Source organism: Gymnogyps californianus, chromosome 1, assembly GCF_018139145.2.
Source record: "Gymnogyps californianus isolate 813 chromosome 1, ASM1813914v2, whole genome shotgun sequence".
NCBI classification, from domain to species: Eukaryota; Metazoa; Chordata; class Aves; order Accipitriformes; family Cathartidae; genus Gymnogyps; species Gymnogyps californianus.
Window position 1 is genome coordinate 511,159 of NC_059471.1, and position 16,818 is coordinate 527,976.

Sequence of the window (16,818 nt, forward strand, 5' to 3'; positions counted from 1 at the left end):
GGACGAGACTTGCAAAGACACTCAGCTCTGGTCCTGAGGAAGGCTCTGGAGAAGATGCCTTAATCCCTGGTCCCATGTGTGACACTGAGCAAAGCACAAAGGGTTTAGGATTTGCTAATGCGAGAAGTTCTCAACTGGTGCATGAAACTAAAAACTTCTGTGCAACAATAGGTGGGTAAAAACCAATTGTGAACATATTCGGGATGAAAATCTGACTTACAGCCATCAGTGACGGTTACCATAACCCTCATGGACTTCACTCCCGTAGAAGCAGCAGTGGCAGAAATGACAGACTGACTTTCAAAACAGCATTTGCTGAGTTGAGGAAAGGCTGATGCCCACAGTGACAGGAATTAGATGGCTCAGATACTCCCTGCCTCTCTTCTGTAGGGCCAGATTTCAAAAAAAAAAAGCAGCTGTGCCACTGTTTGTTTTGGAGCCCAAATGGGAGCCAAGATCATTTATCATCTGGTCTTCAGCATCTCTGGATCTCAGTTCCTAACCTGTAAAAAAGCATATTTTCCCTCTCTGGTGTCTTTTCTTGGCATGTTTTTTCCCTGCATGCACACCCAGATCACAGACTCTGTCTGTAAAGGGGTAGCACCACATTCACGTAGGGCCTGCCCTCACAGTTTCACAACACATGTCTGTTGCCTTTGAGTGCAAGAAATCCTTGCAGCCAAGAGGAAATTAATTCTCATAGATGGAAGAATGCTACAGCACACAACTTCTTAATATGCACCCTGCTGCTTTTAGTGTGTGATGAGACTGAAATACAACCGTCAACAAATGAGGTGCTCTAACTGCTTCATTTGGACAAACCAGTTAGGGTATCCTGTTTGATGATGGTGTGTTTGCCAGCGTCTCCGCTGCTGCACTGATGTCTCCTTCTGCATCAATCAGTGCCTGCAAGTTTGCACTTTGGTCCTGGAAGCCCATGGCACTGAGCTGCTCCATTTGTCTCTTAAATCTGGTCTGTGGCACCTCCTCATCCATCTCTGTCTGACCTTCTGCTTCATCCTCGTCTGACACCAAAATTGCATCGTCCTCCGAGTCACTGCTTTGTGCCGAGTTGTCCATGCTTTCCAGATCCAGCCCCACATGTGAGTCCTCCAAACTAAGTAAAAAATCTGGTACTTCTGTTGAGAGGGTCTGTAATCCCAGGTGGATCTGTAGCAATGCCTGCAGTGCTCTGGGGTTTCTCAGCAAGGATGAAATCTCAGCGTTCTCCATCTCCGGTGGCAGCTGCTGTGCCTGTTGATCTTGAGGTGGAGAACTTCCATCGCTTGATATATGAGCGCTATTCAGCAGCATTTGTGCTGGGCTGTTGGGGTTTGTTAACGCACTCTCCAGGTTGTGCATGAGTTCTGGGTTTCCTGTTAGCTGCTGAACCATGCTCTGAACCTCCCCCGAGTTGGGTACCACTGCACCCGCTGCAGGACCCAAACTCAGCGAGGCAAAACTGTCCCCTGTGCTGCTGGTGGCAAATTGGCCATCAGAGTCATCTGCATTATCACTGACTCTGTTGGACTGTGGAGCCCAAGGGTTCGGTAATGGCCTCCGGTTTTCAGCATGGGCTGGTAGCCTGGCTCTGCTCAGGGGCGGGTTACTGTCCAAGGAAGCAAACGGGTTGTTGCCCAGCTGTGCCTGCACAGCATCTAAGATGGGCTCCTCAATTTCCCTGTACAGCTGCTCCAGAGCTCTGTATCCACCCGGGATGCTTTCGAGGTTGTTCATGGCCACGTCACGGTTCCTTATCATCTCTTGCATTATGGCAGGACTGCTGGAGGCCTCTAATATTTCTCTGATAGTATGTGGGTTGGTGAGAATCTGACTGATCTCGGGATTTTCTTCAGCCAGCTGCTGCATCTGAGGGTTGGACATGATGAGATCCCTGACAAGATCGGCATTGTCAAGGATGTTCTGCACAAAGGTGCTCTGCACCATCTCGCTTACAAAGCTGTGCATGGACACATCTTGTTCTTGAATACTACTCACCAAGTCCAACATGTCTGTTGAGTCCAGGCCTAGGAGATGTACGCCTGTCACCCCAAGGAGGAACCCTAGCAAAAATGCGTTGTTGTTGATGGTATTCAGATCCAGGCCTGAGCTGAGGATCCTAGACAAGAGGTTCTCCATCGTCTGGGCCACTATTTCCTGGCTGGATGTCAACAGCTCAGACAAGTTATGATGGATCAAGCACGGGTTTTGCAGATCAGCTATGCTTCCCACGTAGAATAAGTTGGAATTACTGTGGCTGGGAGGTGGCATCAGGGTGGCCGCTCTTCCTTGATCTGCCAGGCCATCCTGTGGTCTTTTTTGGGACCTGATGACCACATGGATGCTGACCCCACTGTGAACTCCGTGCTGGCTCAAAGTGTCTTGATCCTTGAGGACTTTCCCAGCAAATATCAGGACCAGCAGATCAGGGGATGTTTTGAAACGCTTGGCAACTTCTTCCTTAAACTCCAGGATGGTGCTGCTCTGAGCAACGTCAAACTGCTCCTTCTGCTTGAGGGTCTTCACAGTCACTTTGATGACATTTGAGGAATCCATGGTGACAACGGGTTGACTAGTCTCCGCTGCCCCTTTGCTTTTGGATGTGGTGGCTGTGAGACCGGGACTGAGCTTTGGTCTGTTGAAAAGCAGAGGTGCTGGCAGAAGGTGGGAAGAACAGGGTGCAATGGCTGCCAGCTGAAACGGGAGGGTGGCTGTTGCCCCTGCTATGGTGACAGCTGCCGGGCGGGAGCAGTGACACAGGGACAAGGACTGCCTCTCCCTGCCGTGCAGACCGAATGCACATACCAGCCAGATGTTGCACAGCTGCTCTGCTCGCTCACCACCCAAGCAGTCCCCCCATGTTCCTTGTCCCGCTGTGGCCTCCTGCCCACATAGAATTGCCGTGCAGCCGTCCCTGTGCTATGACATCACCGCTGATGTCAGAGTGAGCAGCAATGGCCTGGAGAGGGGGCACCTCCCTTGGAGCTGAGCTCGGTCTTCCTCGCCTTCACGGTCCCCAGCCAACCTAGTCCCGGGGGCACGGGGAGGACCACGACATGGGAAAATACGGGCTCAGGGGACTCCAGGACCATTTCCATTTGAGACGACCACCGCACTCGGCCGCTTGCAGGCTGGCATCGCCAACCCCATTGCAAAGCTCCCAGGCACCCACCCTCTCCGCTCCGGACCTTGTTCCCCTGTTTCAGTGAACATCCCCCTCCTGCCAGGTTTGCTTCAGGGATGCAAAGCACCCTGAAGTTTCGCATCCCATGCCTGTCAGCCTTTAGGTCCTTCTGTGGTTTTGCTGCCAGCGCTGCGCACCCACACCTAGGGTCAGCCCTCTCCTCTTGCAGGCTCCTAGCAATGCAGTCTCCACGCCTGCCGCCTTCCTGACACCCCTGATCTCAGCTGTCTGGGAAGGAAACATCCCCCTTCTTCAGCGCGAGCCCAGGAGCACCCTCACCTTTTCAACCAGGAAACACCACCACCACGGAGTGCACCGTGAGCTTATCTTAGTTTTATCCCCAAGATTGCCCCGGTGCAGATGTTCCCAGGTAAGGGTTACGCAGGCTGTGCAATTTCAATAGATTTTGCACCATCCCTGTGGCTGCTGTTTTAACAGCATCCACATTTAAATCCATGTTCACAAAGCAAACACACTCCAGCGCCATTAGCAGAACAAATCTCTCCTTCACCCAGCTGAGAAAGCTGATGTTTGTTTCAAAACAAAGCCAAAAGGAGGTAAATTTGTCTTAACATCCCATGTTTTAATTCTTGTTTGTGTGATGCTTGGAAAAAAGTTTTCACGGTCCCCAGGTTGGTGCTCAATTTCTTCATCTGCAAAATTCAAAGACTAACTTTCACGGAGCCAATATAAAAATCCAGGTGCATACCAGAACAACAGCTTCATTTCTTTAGCCTTGTTTCATAGCTTTCAGGTTATTTGATGTTGATATTAATTTTCTAAATTACAAAAGTTTTCTTTTAATCAAAAATCTTCTGATCCATTTGCAGAGTGCTTATTTCATTTCTGCTAATCATGCCACAGGGTAACTCCCCGAAGGACATGGTATGGTTTCTGTTTCCAGACAGCACGCCAAGAGAAGAGCGCTTCCAAAGCCCCAGCGGTCTTGTTTGCAATAACAAAGAGCTCCTCTGCAATTATTTGTTTGGACAGAATACACGGGCACGCACACCCGTGCCGGTGCACTAATGCCAGATTGCTCCCTCCCCGCCATGACTGGTCCCTCCATCACTGCCACCCCTCTCCCTGCTGAGTGCAGCAGAGGTAGCGCAGGGCACCCATCCCTCTGCGTGGTGACCCCACAGCCCTCTCGTCATCTCTGGCTGCAGCTCTGGCTCCAGTTCACTGAGAAGTGACGGAAAAATTGTGCTAAATATAGCAATGGGGGGGTTGATCACTATCTTCTCTGGTGGTTGTGCCTCAGAACATGGACGCGAGAAACAGGAATGGTCCTCCTGCTCCATGGTGGAAATCAGTGGGATCTGGGGAAAACTGACACCTTGGAGTCAACACTGCTGTGAGCTCTCACAGGCATACTGCAACAAGCAGAGATCCTTTATTGTGTGTGCGGCACCCAAATGCAAGGGCATGGGGGACCCGCAGAGGGGACCCAGCTCTGAGCAGCACGTGCTATTCAAGGGCTGCGTGGCCCTCACCTCCCATCAGCAGCACAGGGTGGCAGGGCTCTCCCAGGCACGTAAACCCGTCCTGCCTCACCGGCACACATGTCCTCCTGTTTGAAAAAGCGTTTGCCCGGCTCACCCCTGCTGCACTACCTGGAGCAACCTAGTTATCTAACAGCTGGGAAATTCCTTCTGATTTGCAGCCCAGATTTATTTCTGATGCCTGTAATAATGTGTGCCTAGGTAGTGCCTCTCCTCCAACGAGTCAGGAGATAAATAAATCCAGGATGAAAATCAGAAGGATGGAATTTCCCAACCACTCTAACACTTCCTTCCCCATTAAGGAGGGTCATTAACCTGACCAGCTCCAGTTCTTCCTGGAGTTTGATTTCTGGAGCTTGTGAGGATTGGAGACTATCCCAGGAACTGCACGCAGCATTTACAGCATGTTTAGATGCCGTTGTTCCTCCTCAGATATTGTTCATACTGTGGGGGCAATTTGCCAGACCCAGAGCTGGTGCCTGCAACATTTGCAGAGTTTCTGGTATCACCCAGATCCCAGCAACCATGGCATTGACTGGTGCTTCCACCGTAAGGAGCCACAAAACCTGCTCAATCTGTGACCGAGCCTGCAAGGCCTTTGGGTTAGAGACCACCACCACCATTTCTGAGTTCTGGGTTTGCTGGAAGAAATTTGGCGGCATCCTCTGTGTGATTTCTTGCTGCTGCATGTCCTCGGTGGAAAGCGCAGCCGGTGCTGCCTGCTGGGACCTCTGCAGCAGCAACAGCACCATCCGCTTTGTGGGGATGCGCACAACTTCACCATCAGCTGGAGGGATGCAGTGACCTGACGGAGCGGGCTGTGGACATCTCCTGCCTCAGCCACCCCAGCTCCCACCCCAGCGTCCTGGCTGAGTAACGGGGAGCTCTGTCCCAGCAGGCGAGTGGTGCTGCTGGTAACACCACAGTCAGAGTCAGCAGAGCTGCCGTTGGTACGAACACTGGTGGCACTCAGGGAAGGAGGACGAGACGCCGATGGTCCCTGGTATCACCACAGGAAAGCTGGCCTCTCCTGCCCACCCTCTTCAGGGCGCAATTTCTCACCGAGGAGGCAAATGAGTTGTTTCCAACTGGCTCACGTGCGGCACTAGGCGATGCCTCCTGGCACCCGGTGCACACACATGTCAACGGATTGTCACCGCCCGGGATATTTCCAGGATTGCTCACTGCTTGAAGGTGACACTGGTATCTGCTGGAAGGACAATACAGCAGGGTTCAAGCAACCCAGGAGATTTGTAGATACCTTGACGACAACTTCCTGGTGCAGGAGATGAAGGAGCCAACAAGTAAAGGGGCTCTGCTGGACCTGATAATTTGAAACAAGGATGAACTGGTCAGGGATGTGGGTGTTGGAGGCAGTCTTGGCCACAGTGACCATGAGATGGTGGAGGTCAGGATCCTGGGAGGAGGGAGCACGGCCTGGTCTCCTCCAATGGCATCACCATGAGTGATGGGAAGGGGAACTCAGACAGGGCAGGGTGATGGGGAAGAAGTAGAACAGGCACTGTGGCTGCCAACAAGTCTCATCACCAAGCACTAGAGCAGATGATGTATCTATCTGGCCTCAAAGTGCCAGCAGCACATATCCTTGCCCAGAAGTGCCCTTCCAAAGAGAACGGGCAGCAGCATCTCAGAAATACCACAGATTATCACATTGCAAGCATGCACATACGTAGAGCTGGAGGCCAAAACAGGCATGTGGACTGCTTCTCGGTCCTCCACCACTCTGGAAGCCAAAGATCTCACTGAGAAAACAACTTTGTACCCAACAACTTCCACTCTCCACATGGGCATATATATATATGGGTATAGTCACTGTTGTTCTCATGAGCTTCTCACAGCAGTTAATTATTCTCATTATTCAAAATAAGGCTTTTATTTCTAATCAGAATAAGTCTGGCTTCATTTTTCATTCATTCAAATTCATCCTTCTCAAGGGCATTACAATGATCCTTAGCATCAGATTTTTCTCCTGAGACTTCCACCCTGCAATGAAGATGCCTCTACAGCTCTTTAAAAATTAATATGTTTTGCACCCTTTACAGGTCAAGTATTTTCTCCAGCACTTGAATAATATGTCTGTTCTGTCTCCCTCCTCTCCAGACTTTTTTGCTGTCTTTTAAAACACTGACCCCCAACCAGAGGGCAGGATTGCAGCCCCGCTCTCACCGCGAGCAAGCCCACCCCCTCACTGCACTGCACGACTGACATTAACCTGCTCCTCCCTAGCAATTCACTTTAAGGCTAAAACAGACCGCAGATTAGTACGAGCCCCCAGCAGGTCAGCCAGGCCAAAAGCCACCAGCTTATCCTCCACTGAGCCCAGCAATGGGTATTTTTTAGAGACCTTTACTCTAAAATGTCTCTGGTCAGATGTGCTTTATTCCGTGATCGCATGTAGCACAAGACAGAGCATCCCCTGGGGTACACCCCAGCCCTCAAGAGGCTGCACTGAAGCGCTCCTGACAGTCACGAATTGCCGGAGCAGAGCTCTGGATCCGTCCCTCTCTCTGCGCTTACCTGCTGCTCCGGGAGGGTTTGCTGCTGCCCATTTCTGCCTTCAGCTAGGGCAGCGCAGCTTCAACATACTGTACCGGCGAGATTGTTCTCCTGTATTTATTAGCCAGCACATTCACTCCTGCAGGTTTTTAGATGAAATGACTCCTTCCACATTAACCTCCCTTAAGCACATAACACACCATAACTAACCTGTGGACACGCGTATAGGAAGCCACCGCACAAATGCAAATGTCAAAACATCTTGTTTGCAAACCATCAAAATTTTTATGTTTGCAAACCACTTTGGCTCGCGGTGTTGTGCCACACTGCAGCTCCAGAGCAGACTGGATTTAGGGCATGGGCAAAAGCCGAATGCGTCTGCCCCTGCCTCTCTGTGCCGGCCCCGGAGCCCTCCCCTGCTCGGAGGGGAAACCTTTGGGAAGGGGACAGTTTCCTCCGCTCCTGCCCCCCCCACCCCATGCCCATCTGCTGCAAACAGTGCCTGCACCACAAGGCTGCATTTTGTCCCTCTTCTGAGCATCAGCACAGATGTCTGGGTGGGAAGATGCTGTGACAGCCCACAGAAGGCAGATTTTTCCTCACCTGCTTTACACATCATGTAAGAAAAGCCTGCCTGGCCTCTGGGGCTGGTCGGCACAGCTGAGGGGGGGGCATCCCACTGGGCCCCCGAGAAAGGCATGTCTGAGAGGAGCAGTCCAGGTCAGCTGTGAGGAGAGCAAAGCATCTTCACGGGGCAGGTCAAGGCCCCACGCATGGAGCAGGATGGTGCCGGGGTGGAAATCACCGACCACGGGCTTTTGCTGTGCGGGTGGCTCCCCTGAGCTGGCCTTGGGCATCTGCAGCCCAAGTGGGCTGAGTGTGGGGGGCTGAGGGTCTCTGCGTATAGCTCGTCTGTGTTTGTCCTTCCAGACGAAAGCTGTTCCTGCTGTCTGTGCAGGAAGCCTATCCTACCTAGAGAGGAATTAAAAATATCCCTGCCTGCAACCCCTCTTGCCAGCCTACCTGCTGGAGAGCTGAAGCTTTCAAGGTTTTAAGCAGGAGGTGCTTCGTCCCAAGTGGCAAACCCGAGGGCTGTGCTTGCAGGCTGATGCTGCTTACAGAGGAAGGTCCCCGTGGTGCAGGTATTGCTGCTGCGACGTAGATGCTGTTGCCTGCTGCTCTTCCTTGCACCTCCGCATGACTAACCCTGCACAGCGCTGCTGCAGACCCGGGAGGTCTGCACAAGCTAGGACAGAGTATCGGGGTCTCATACAAGCTCTGAGGAAGCGGAGCAAGGGAGCAGTTGACCAGCAAGCTGGTGGCAGGCTGACAGCCCCCAGTCCAGCCCAGTGCACAGACTCTGGGCTGTGGCCGTGGCTATTGTATGTTCAGCTTACACAAGTAACTGGGCACTGGGCAATGATTCCCGCTTGTGGTCCTTCCCACCGCACTGTCTCACCTCAACCCAGTCCCCCAGGCAAGCAGAAGCTGTCACTTCATAAATAACGTGTCTCGATGTATTCAAAAGGAAAACACAACTTTGGTATCCAAGTCCGGAGAAGTGTTTTCCCGCCTGCTGGGCTCAGCAGGACGCCTGCTCAGCCATGACTGTGGCACTGGTAAAGCACCTGGACTGCACTCCTCTGAATCTGTTTGTTTGTCACTCCATAAATGATGGGGTTTAACATGGCGGGGGGGGGGAAGCACACAGAGATTGGCCACGACAAGAAGAGCAGACCTAGGAATACGGTGCCCAAAATGGTGTGCAAAAAAGGAGGAAAAAGCTAGTGTGTAGCACAGTAATATGACCAAGAGATGAGAGCTGCAGGTGCTCAGAGCCTCGAGCCAGGCGTCTGTGGATGGGAGCTGGAAGACGGTCTGGAGGATCAGTGGGTAAGATGCAGCAATGAGTGTGGCATCCACGCCTATCACAAAAACAGCAATAGTGACGCCACACCAGGCGTTCGTGGTGATGTCCACCCAGGCCAGCCTGGCTGTGCCCATGCACTTGCAGTAGGTGTGAGGGAGGAGTTTGTTTCTGCAGAAGGTCAAGCACTTCACAGAAACAACAATGGGGAAAACAATGGATAAGCTTCTTGCTAGAGCAGCCAACCCTATTGTCCCTGTCACCCTCTTTGTCAGGAGGGTCACATATTTGAGAGGCTTGCAGACGGCAATGTACTGATCAAATTCCATAGCCAGCAGGATTGCCGATTCAGCACAGGAGACGGCATGGATGAAGACTACCTGAGTAATGCGGGCTTCCAAAGAAATCACCCCCAGCCCTAAACCAGAAGATGGCCAGTGTCTTGGGCACGGTGGTAGTGGATAGCAGCAGGTCAGCAACTGCCAGCATGGGCAGGAAGAGGTACCTGGGCTCATGGAGGCTTTTCTATGTGTCGTTGATGAAGGACAGTGTGAAATTCCCAATGACAGCAACCATGTACATAGGTGTAAAGGAGGTGGAGATCCAGAGGTGAGACTCCCCCATGCCAGGGGTGCCCATCAGGACACAGGTGATGGGAGCAAGGGCAGTGCAATTGCCAGCTGATGTGATAGCCTATTCCTTGCACTTTCTACAAGGCTTCCAGTGACTAAAAAGAAAGGACAAAACAAACTTTAGTGTTACAGGTCTTAAGTACATTTCCTCACAGGCTCACTGACACTGCCAGAAGACCTAATCTGTAACAACCACTCACGGAGTCACAGAACTGTGGAGCAACCCAGGCTGGACAGGACCTTGGGAGGTCTCTGGAAAGCCTCCTGCACAAAGCAGGGTCAGCTAAGGGCTTTACCCAGTTGAGTGTCAAAAACCTGCAAGGATGGAGGCTGCACAAGCTCTCTGGGCAACCTGTTCCAGTTTATGCACCGGGGCTGTGAATCAGTCAGCCCTGTGCAACCATAGACCAGCCTTCCCTGCAGACGGGAGGTGGACACAATCAGGGCGATACCAGGGCATCCTCCTCTAAGCCTGAACAGGGAGAGGCTCTTTGCCCCTTCTCCTCTACCCGTCTGACCCTGGCATAATCCAGCTCTCGCCTAATAGGCACTGGGTGAGTGAACGGTCTGGGCGAGCACCAGCGCCTGCAGGGAGGAAAGCCAGGACAGGCTCAAACGCTGTTTAACCAGGCAGCAGCTTTCTGACACAAAGTCAGGCAACGCATTGCTGATTCTCTGGCAGTGATACAGGCCTCCTGCCTGCCACAGCAGGCGTAACTTTAACTTCAACTTCAACCCTTCCACCGATATTACACCTTCCTAAAAGCCCAGGAACTTGCTCACTCAGCACAAGCAACTCACCGGTTTCCTGCCCCAGCCACGAATGAGGGGTTTCTGCCCGCAGCCCTCTAGCAGGGACGTGCAGGTGCCGGGGAATCTGCTTTCACAGGCGTATTTATAGAGCCTCTCTGCGAGCCCTGGGGGACCCACACCCAGAAGACAGCTCACTTTGCATCCATCCATCCCCACCCCATCTCAAACTGTGAGTCTTGATTGAAGAAACAGAAAATAATCAACACTTTCTTTCCATTTCATCTGATAATTTACATTGTTCGGTGAGAGCTGTGATACTAGGCAGATGTTTTAGACTCCTCTGTTGCACTTATGTAGAGGAAACTCTCCAGATGGTGCTCATGATCCAAAGATGTCCATGACTCAAAACACAGGGTTTTGCTCTTCTTGATTCATCAGACAAGGAGCAGCATATTTTATGACAGAAATGCTAAAATAGGGAAAGGAAATTCACCCTTTCATATCCCACCATTGGGAGAAGACTGTGCTGCTTAGTTTCAAGCTAGCACCCCACACCTCACCTGAAGTCACCAGATGGCCTCCCATCTGCTCAGCAGACACTCAGAGGAGCTTGTCTTGACCTCCAGCAGTTCCTAGGACCAAAGGCTTATTTCTCATGGCTTTTAACACCACGAAGGACTGCTGTGGTCACCCAGCTTCACCCCCTTCATAACACCATAAAGCATCTGTAAGATGCTTTGCTTTCATTTTCATTAAAAGGGGACTGTGAACCAACTCTCAGCCATTACTGTGGCTGAGCAAAGTTGGATCAAAGTGCTGGTTTCTCCTGGTTTTCACCCCCTCATCTTATCCCTGTCATTATTGCAGTGGTGGGAGAGGTGTTTCACAGGGACTGGGCAGCGCTGGCGTGTGCTGGGGGAAGGAGCAGGACCTCTCCTGGAAGCCAGCAGGACTCCAGCCTCCCTTGGTCCTTCCCCATCCCGCCAAGAGCAGCATGCACTGAGGGACCCTCCCAGCTCACCGTACGTTTTCAAAAATGTGGACCTCAGGACTTGGTGAAGGTTTTGAGAACAAGCCGAGGGGAACATGGACCTGCATTGCCCACCATCACCCCTGCACAGCTACGGGAACGCACTGGGACCCTCACATGGGCCTGTTGGCCAAGCATCACCCAAAGTGCCCCCACCAAAATGCTCCTGCCTTCGGATGCTTGAGCTCCTCTGGAGCCACCTCCACTGGGACTGCAGCCCCCTTCTCTGGTACGGCCTGCACCCCTCTGTCGTGGCTTAACCCCAGCCGGCAACTCAGCACCACGCAGCCGCTCGCTCACTCCCCCCCACCCAGTGGGATGGGGGAGGGAATCGAAAAAGAGTAAAACTCGTGGGTTGAGATAAAGACAGTTTAATAGGACAGAAAGGAAGAAAATAATAATGATGATGATAATAATAATAATAATAATAGAATTAGAATATACAAAACAAGTGATGCACAATGCAGTTGCTCACCACTCGCCAACTGATGCCCGGTTAGTTCCCGAGCAGCGATCCGTCCCTCCCGGCCAACTCCCCCCAGTTTATATACTGGCCATGACGCCATATGGTACGGAATATCCCTTTGGCCAGTCTGGGTCAGCTGTCCTGGCTGTGTCCCCTCCCAGCTTCTTGTGCCCCTCCAGCCTTCGTGCCAGCTGGGCATGAGAAGCTGAAAATTCCTTGACTTAGTATAAACACTACTTAGCAACAACTAAAAACATCAGTGTGTTATCAACGTTACTCTCATACTAAATCCAAAACATAACACTATACCAGCTACTAGGAAGAAAATTAACTCTATCCCAGCTGAAACCAGGACACCCTCCTCCTTAGGAGTATGACTTTGCATTCACCTCTATTAAATTAGCTGTATTTGCATCATCTAAAAACCTTATTAGCAATGATTTTATACTTGCTTTTACACAACTAATAACAATCATATATAACATCAGACCCAGCATGCAATCAATCCCTGCTGAATGTCCCCAGAAATATATGGAAAACTAGCTATCAGTGTGGAGCTATCACTGCAAAGAAGACTTTGCAGTTAGCCAAACTCCATTAACATCTGCTTTACTTATTATTTATTGGTTTGTTTGTTTGTTTGTTTGTTTGTTTGTTATAATGAGGTATATATCACAATATGGTGAAAATAAAAAAATACTCACAGCTGTATTCAGCCTTCAGGTAACTTTATCACCCGAAAGTGGAAGTCATCAGAAAATGAAATGACATGATTCTACGGAAGCTAAACACCAAAAAAAAGTACTGATTGACATTAATTACATTCTTGCTCTTTTTACACTTTATTGATCAAGTCTCATATTCACTTTTCCATTATTTTATTTGGAGCTAATGTCAAACTAAGCAGTTTCAAATTTCTTCGATAATCCCATTTCTCCTTTTTAATATTAGCACATGTCAGAAAGAGGTTTCTTTTTTTCTTTTTTCTTTTTTTTTTTTCACTAGTTTTGCTAAGCCTGGGGATACTTGAGGAAGACTTGCAGGCCTGGTGGCTCCTCCACTGGCTCTTCTGGACCCCCCCAGACGTGCTGATTTCCACTTGCCTGAGTCCAGTTCCCAAAGGCTATGGATGGGATGAATCTGCAGTTGAAAATGTGAATGGAAATACTCACAGGCAAAATCTGAATTCAAATGTGCACCACAATATAAAGAAGTTTGAGGTGTCTGTAAAATTCAGCAAAATTTAGTCAGCAGGGATGCACCAGAAATACTGCCTCAGGTGACTGTGTCAAGGCAGAAGAGAAGTCCCGAGGACAGGGACAGTTTCCATCTCCACCCCACAGGCACAGTCAGGCTCTGGGAGGGTACCTCTGCCCTCCCCTCCGTTCACAGGCCTAAAACAGGTCCCTTTTCCTTGAAAACAGGGCAGAGAGGAGGCACCCCCTGGTAAAACTGCCCGCTCGTTGCGGCATGACACTGGAAATGGGGGGACACAGACCCGTGGTCCATCCACATGGTCCAGCAGCTCGGTGCCAAAGCCTCCAAGACCGGTCCACGCTATGGATCACGCCGGCATTATACCCCTGCTCTGGCCACCAGGTACCACCAGGCTGGCTGGTTGCCTTGTCCACACCTGAGGTCCAAATCCAGCAGGCCAGCATCAGACGCGTCCAGGTGGACATACCTCCTAGCTTCCAGAGGCCATGTTAGGGACTTCTCTGAGCTACAGCTAGCACCTAAATCTAGAGCTAGCCCATTCTCGGTGCAGAAAAAGGGATGGAGAAGGGGCCTAGAAATTCAAACCAAGAGGCAGAGAGAGAAAAAGGATAGTTCTTGTATTTGCTAGCAGTGCTACACAGGCTTCAAAACCATTACCTCAGCTTTCACCAACATAACTGTTATGTCACTGCCTATGCCTGTATTTCTCTAGTAACCCATGCCATCTTCCTCACCCTTAGGGAATGTGCTGGTCACACCTCCCTTTTTCAGTACGTGTGGCCCTACTAGAGAAAATACACTAATGACCAGCGTACCGGTGTTACTAGTGAGAGTATGAATATTTGCAAAACACTTTGAGATACTCGAAAGAAGAATACCAATGACAGGTGAAGTCACATTTTTATTACCACAACCGATGTTATATCAAGATTTGCTCCCAGTTTAGCTCACAGTTTCCTTCCTAGCTGGCTGCCCCAAGACAGGCCTTTGTGGAAATGGTAGGAGAGGAGGTTTGGGGAGTTGGAGGCCCCCGTCCTGCTGGACTTGGCTCAGTTACACCCAGCGTGGGATCAGGGCCACTTCTCTGTGCAAACGTGCTGCACTTCAGTTGCATCTGACATTAGCTAGCCGTTTTCCTCAAGCTTGGAAGCAAGGCTGGCTCTGTGCATCTCCTGGGAGTCCAGAGACAGAGATGCTAGGACAGGACCTGGATGTCTCCTGTTACCACTGACTCCCTCTTCACCCCAAAGTGCCCAGCTCAGCCGAAGACATCAGATCTTCCCATCCTTGCCCGCAGCAGAGTTGAGTGCACAGCTCCGAGCAGCAAGAGTGAAGCAAACCCACACTGCTGGCAGCAAAGCCTGCAGCCTTCCCACAGCTCACAGCCAGGGACCTGATCATCTGGGGTCCTGGCAAGCTATCTCCTCACTGTCAGGCTGCCCCAGCCAACGGCTGGCTGTGGTGCAAACCGCCAGTGCCGGGCAGCTGGGCCGAGCCGAGCAGGGCAGAGGAGCAGTGCTCCCATCATCTTTGTGTCCTTGCAGCCTTCTGAGAGGGCATCGGGAGAGAGGAGACCCAACGGGTGCTCCCAGACCTGAGTGCCTTCAGGGCGTATCACTGCCCCAGCCATGCCTGTTCCCATCCCATGGAGACAATACCCAGCTCGAGCAGAGATATTTGTATACTGAGATAACAGGCACGCATATTATATGTACTTCTTTAATGTTTTCTGTTTCATAAGATCCTCAATAGCACCTAAAGTATTCAGAAACTGTATTTTTTCTTGCAAAGGTCTTGACTGTACAAATACCCAACAGGCCAACGCAGGGGATCCCAGGAACATGGGAATAGTGGTAACCCCCAGTGTCTGGCTCCTACTGTCCCAATGAGTTGTTTCACCTCAGTACATCTGGGAGCCCGTCCAGCCTCTCTGCAACAGAGCTATGGGTTGGATGTTGATGTTTGCTGAACATACTTACCTTGAAAGCATTCCCATCTGGTCCAGGTTTGCCAGATCCCCACTGTCTTTCATTCATTTCCCTCTTTTCAAAGCTTCATTTCACCCCTCTCACCGGTAGCCCAGCCCGGTTGCCCGTTCTCGCCTGCCCGGCTATGCCCTGCCGCCCAAGCCCCCCGGCCTGAGCAGATGAGCCATGTGTTCCCAAATCTGCCTTGTTTTCACCCCGTAGATGATGGGGTTGAGCATGGGCAGCACCAGGACGTAGAGGTTGGCCAGGCAGATGAGGACATGCCAAGGAACATGTTGGCCGAACCGGTGTGTGAGAAAGGAGAAGAAGGCTGACGTGTAAAACATGGCAATGACACAGAGGTGGGAGCTGCAGATGTGCAGAGCCTTGGGGGAGGCGCGCAGGGATGGCAGCCCCCAGAGACACCTGAAGATCGGCGCGTAGGAGCCAGCGATGGAGATGGCATCCAAGCTGGCTGAAAGGAAGCCAGCAGCTACCCCATACCAGATGTTGACGGAGATGTCAGGCAGATGACACAGGCCAGGGAGGCCACACTGATGTGCTCGCAGTAGGTGTGGGGCATGACGTTGTGCCCGCAGTAGGACAGCTGCTTGAGGAGGAAGATGGCGGGGAACATGATGCAGAAACTCCTGATTAAAACCACCACACCAACTTTCCCCACAACGGAGCACGTCAGGACGGCCGTGTATCACAGGGGGTTGCAAATGGCGATGTACCGATCAAAGGCCATCGCCAGTAAAACAGCCGACTCAGCCACAAAAACAAAATAGATGGAGAACATCTGCGCCAGGCAGCCACTGAAAGAGATTTGGGTGGACAGAGACCAGAGGACACTGAGGGTTTTGGGCACGGTGGCAGTGGACAACAGCAGGTCGCACACTGCCAGCACACATGGGAAGATGTACATCGGCTCATGGAGGCTGCGCTCCTTCATGACGGTGACCAGCAGGACCGAGTTCCCAAGAAGGGCAGCAGACATCATGTAGGCTGGGATGGAGATCCAGGTGTGAGACTTCTCCATCCCAGGTATCCCCACCAAGATGAAGAAGGCGGGGTGGGAGCCCGACAGGTTGGCTGTCGACATGGCTTGATGCAACACTTCACGTTGTTTCTCGCTTGCAGGAGCTGTGTAATGGTAGGAAGAAAGGCTCTAAGAGCAGCTGAACTATACCCGGGATACAAAGGGGAGCTGGACTCATGGTTAGCATTGCTCATAGCACAGACACTTAAACTTCTGAACCACATTTTATCTGGAAGTGTTAACTATTGTGCAGTTTGCTCCATCAGGGTTCCCCTCCGCTATTCGGGTCCCTTCATCTCGGCTAGGTACTGTCATTTCTGCTGTGTGAGTCTTTGAAATAAGGAGAGTCTTCTGCCTGCAACTGCCTGCAGCTGCTGGGAACTAGAGCAAAATATACAGGAGATTCACTCTTGAAACAGTGATTGCATAAATGCTTCTCTGGGTGACATACTTGCATGTGACCACCATTTATGCTGCAATTGAGAAATCTCCAGGGTTGGAAATATATTAAGGAAAATTCTCTCCTCCCCCATGACTGCCACAAAGAAGGCATGTGCATTGCTCATCCTGCTCTGGGACACCCAGCTTTAGTGACTCAGAGCTGTTCAAAAGCTACCTACGAAATCAGGACACAAGG

General features: G+C 51.2%; 1 protein-coding gene and 2 pseudogenes across 1 annotated transcript; all 3 read right to left on the bottom strand.

Moving 5' to 3' along the window:
- Positions 1-825: 825 nt before the first annotated feature.
- Positions 826-2,556, bottom strand: LOC127025842 (ubiquilin-2-like). The gene is made up of 2 exons (XM_050910980.1): positions 2,253-2,556; positions 826-2,105 (listed from the first exon to the last, which is right to left on the bottom strand). The coding sequence occupies exons 1-2, from the start codon at positions 2,554-2,556 to the stop codon at positions 826-828; spliced, it is 1,584 nt and encodes a 527-aa protein (XP_050766937.1).
- A 6,248-nt stretch (positions 2,557-8,804) lies between these two features.
- Positions 8,805-9,712, bottom strand: LOC127025959 (olfactory receptor 52B2-like; annotated as a pseudogene).
- Positions 9,713-15,282: 5,570 nt separating this feature from the next.
- On the bottom strand, positions 15,283-16,250 carry LOC127025999 (olfactory receptor 52B2-like; annotated as a pseudogene).
- Positions 16,251-16,818: the final 568 nt, after the last annotated feature.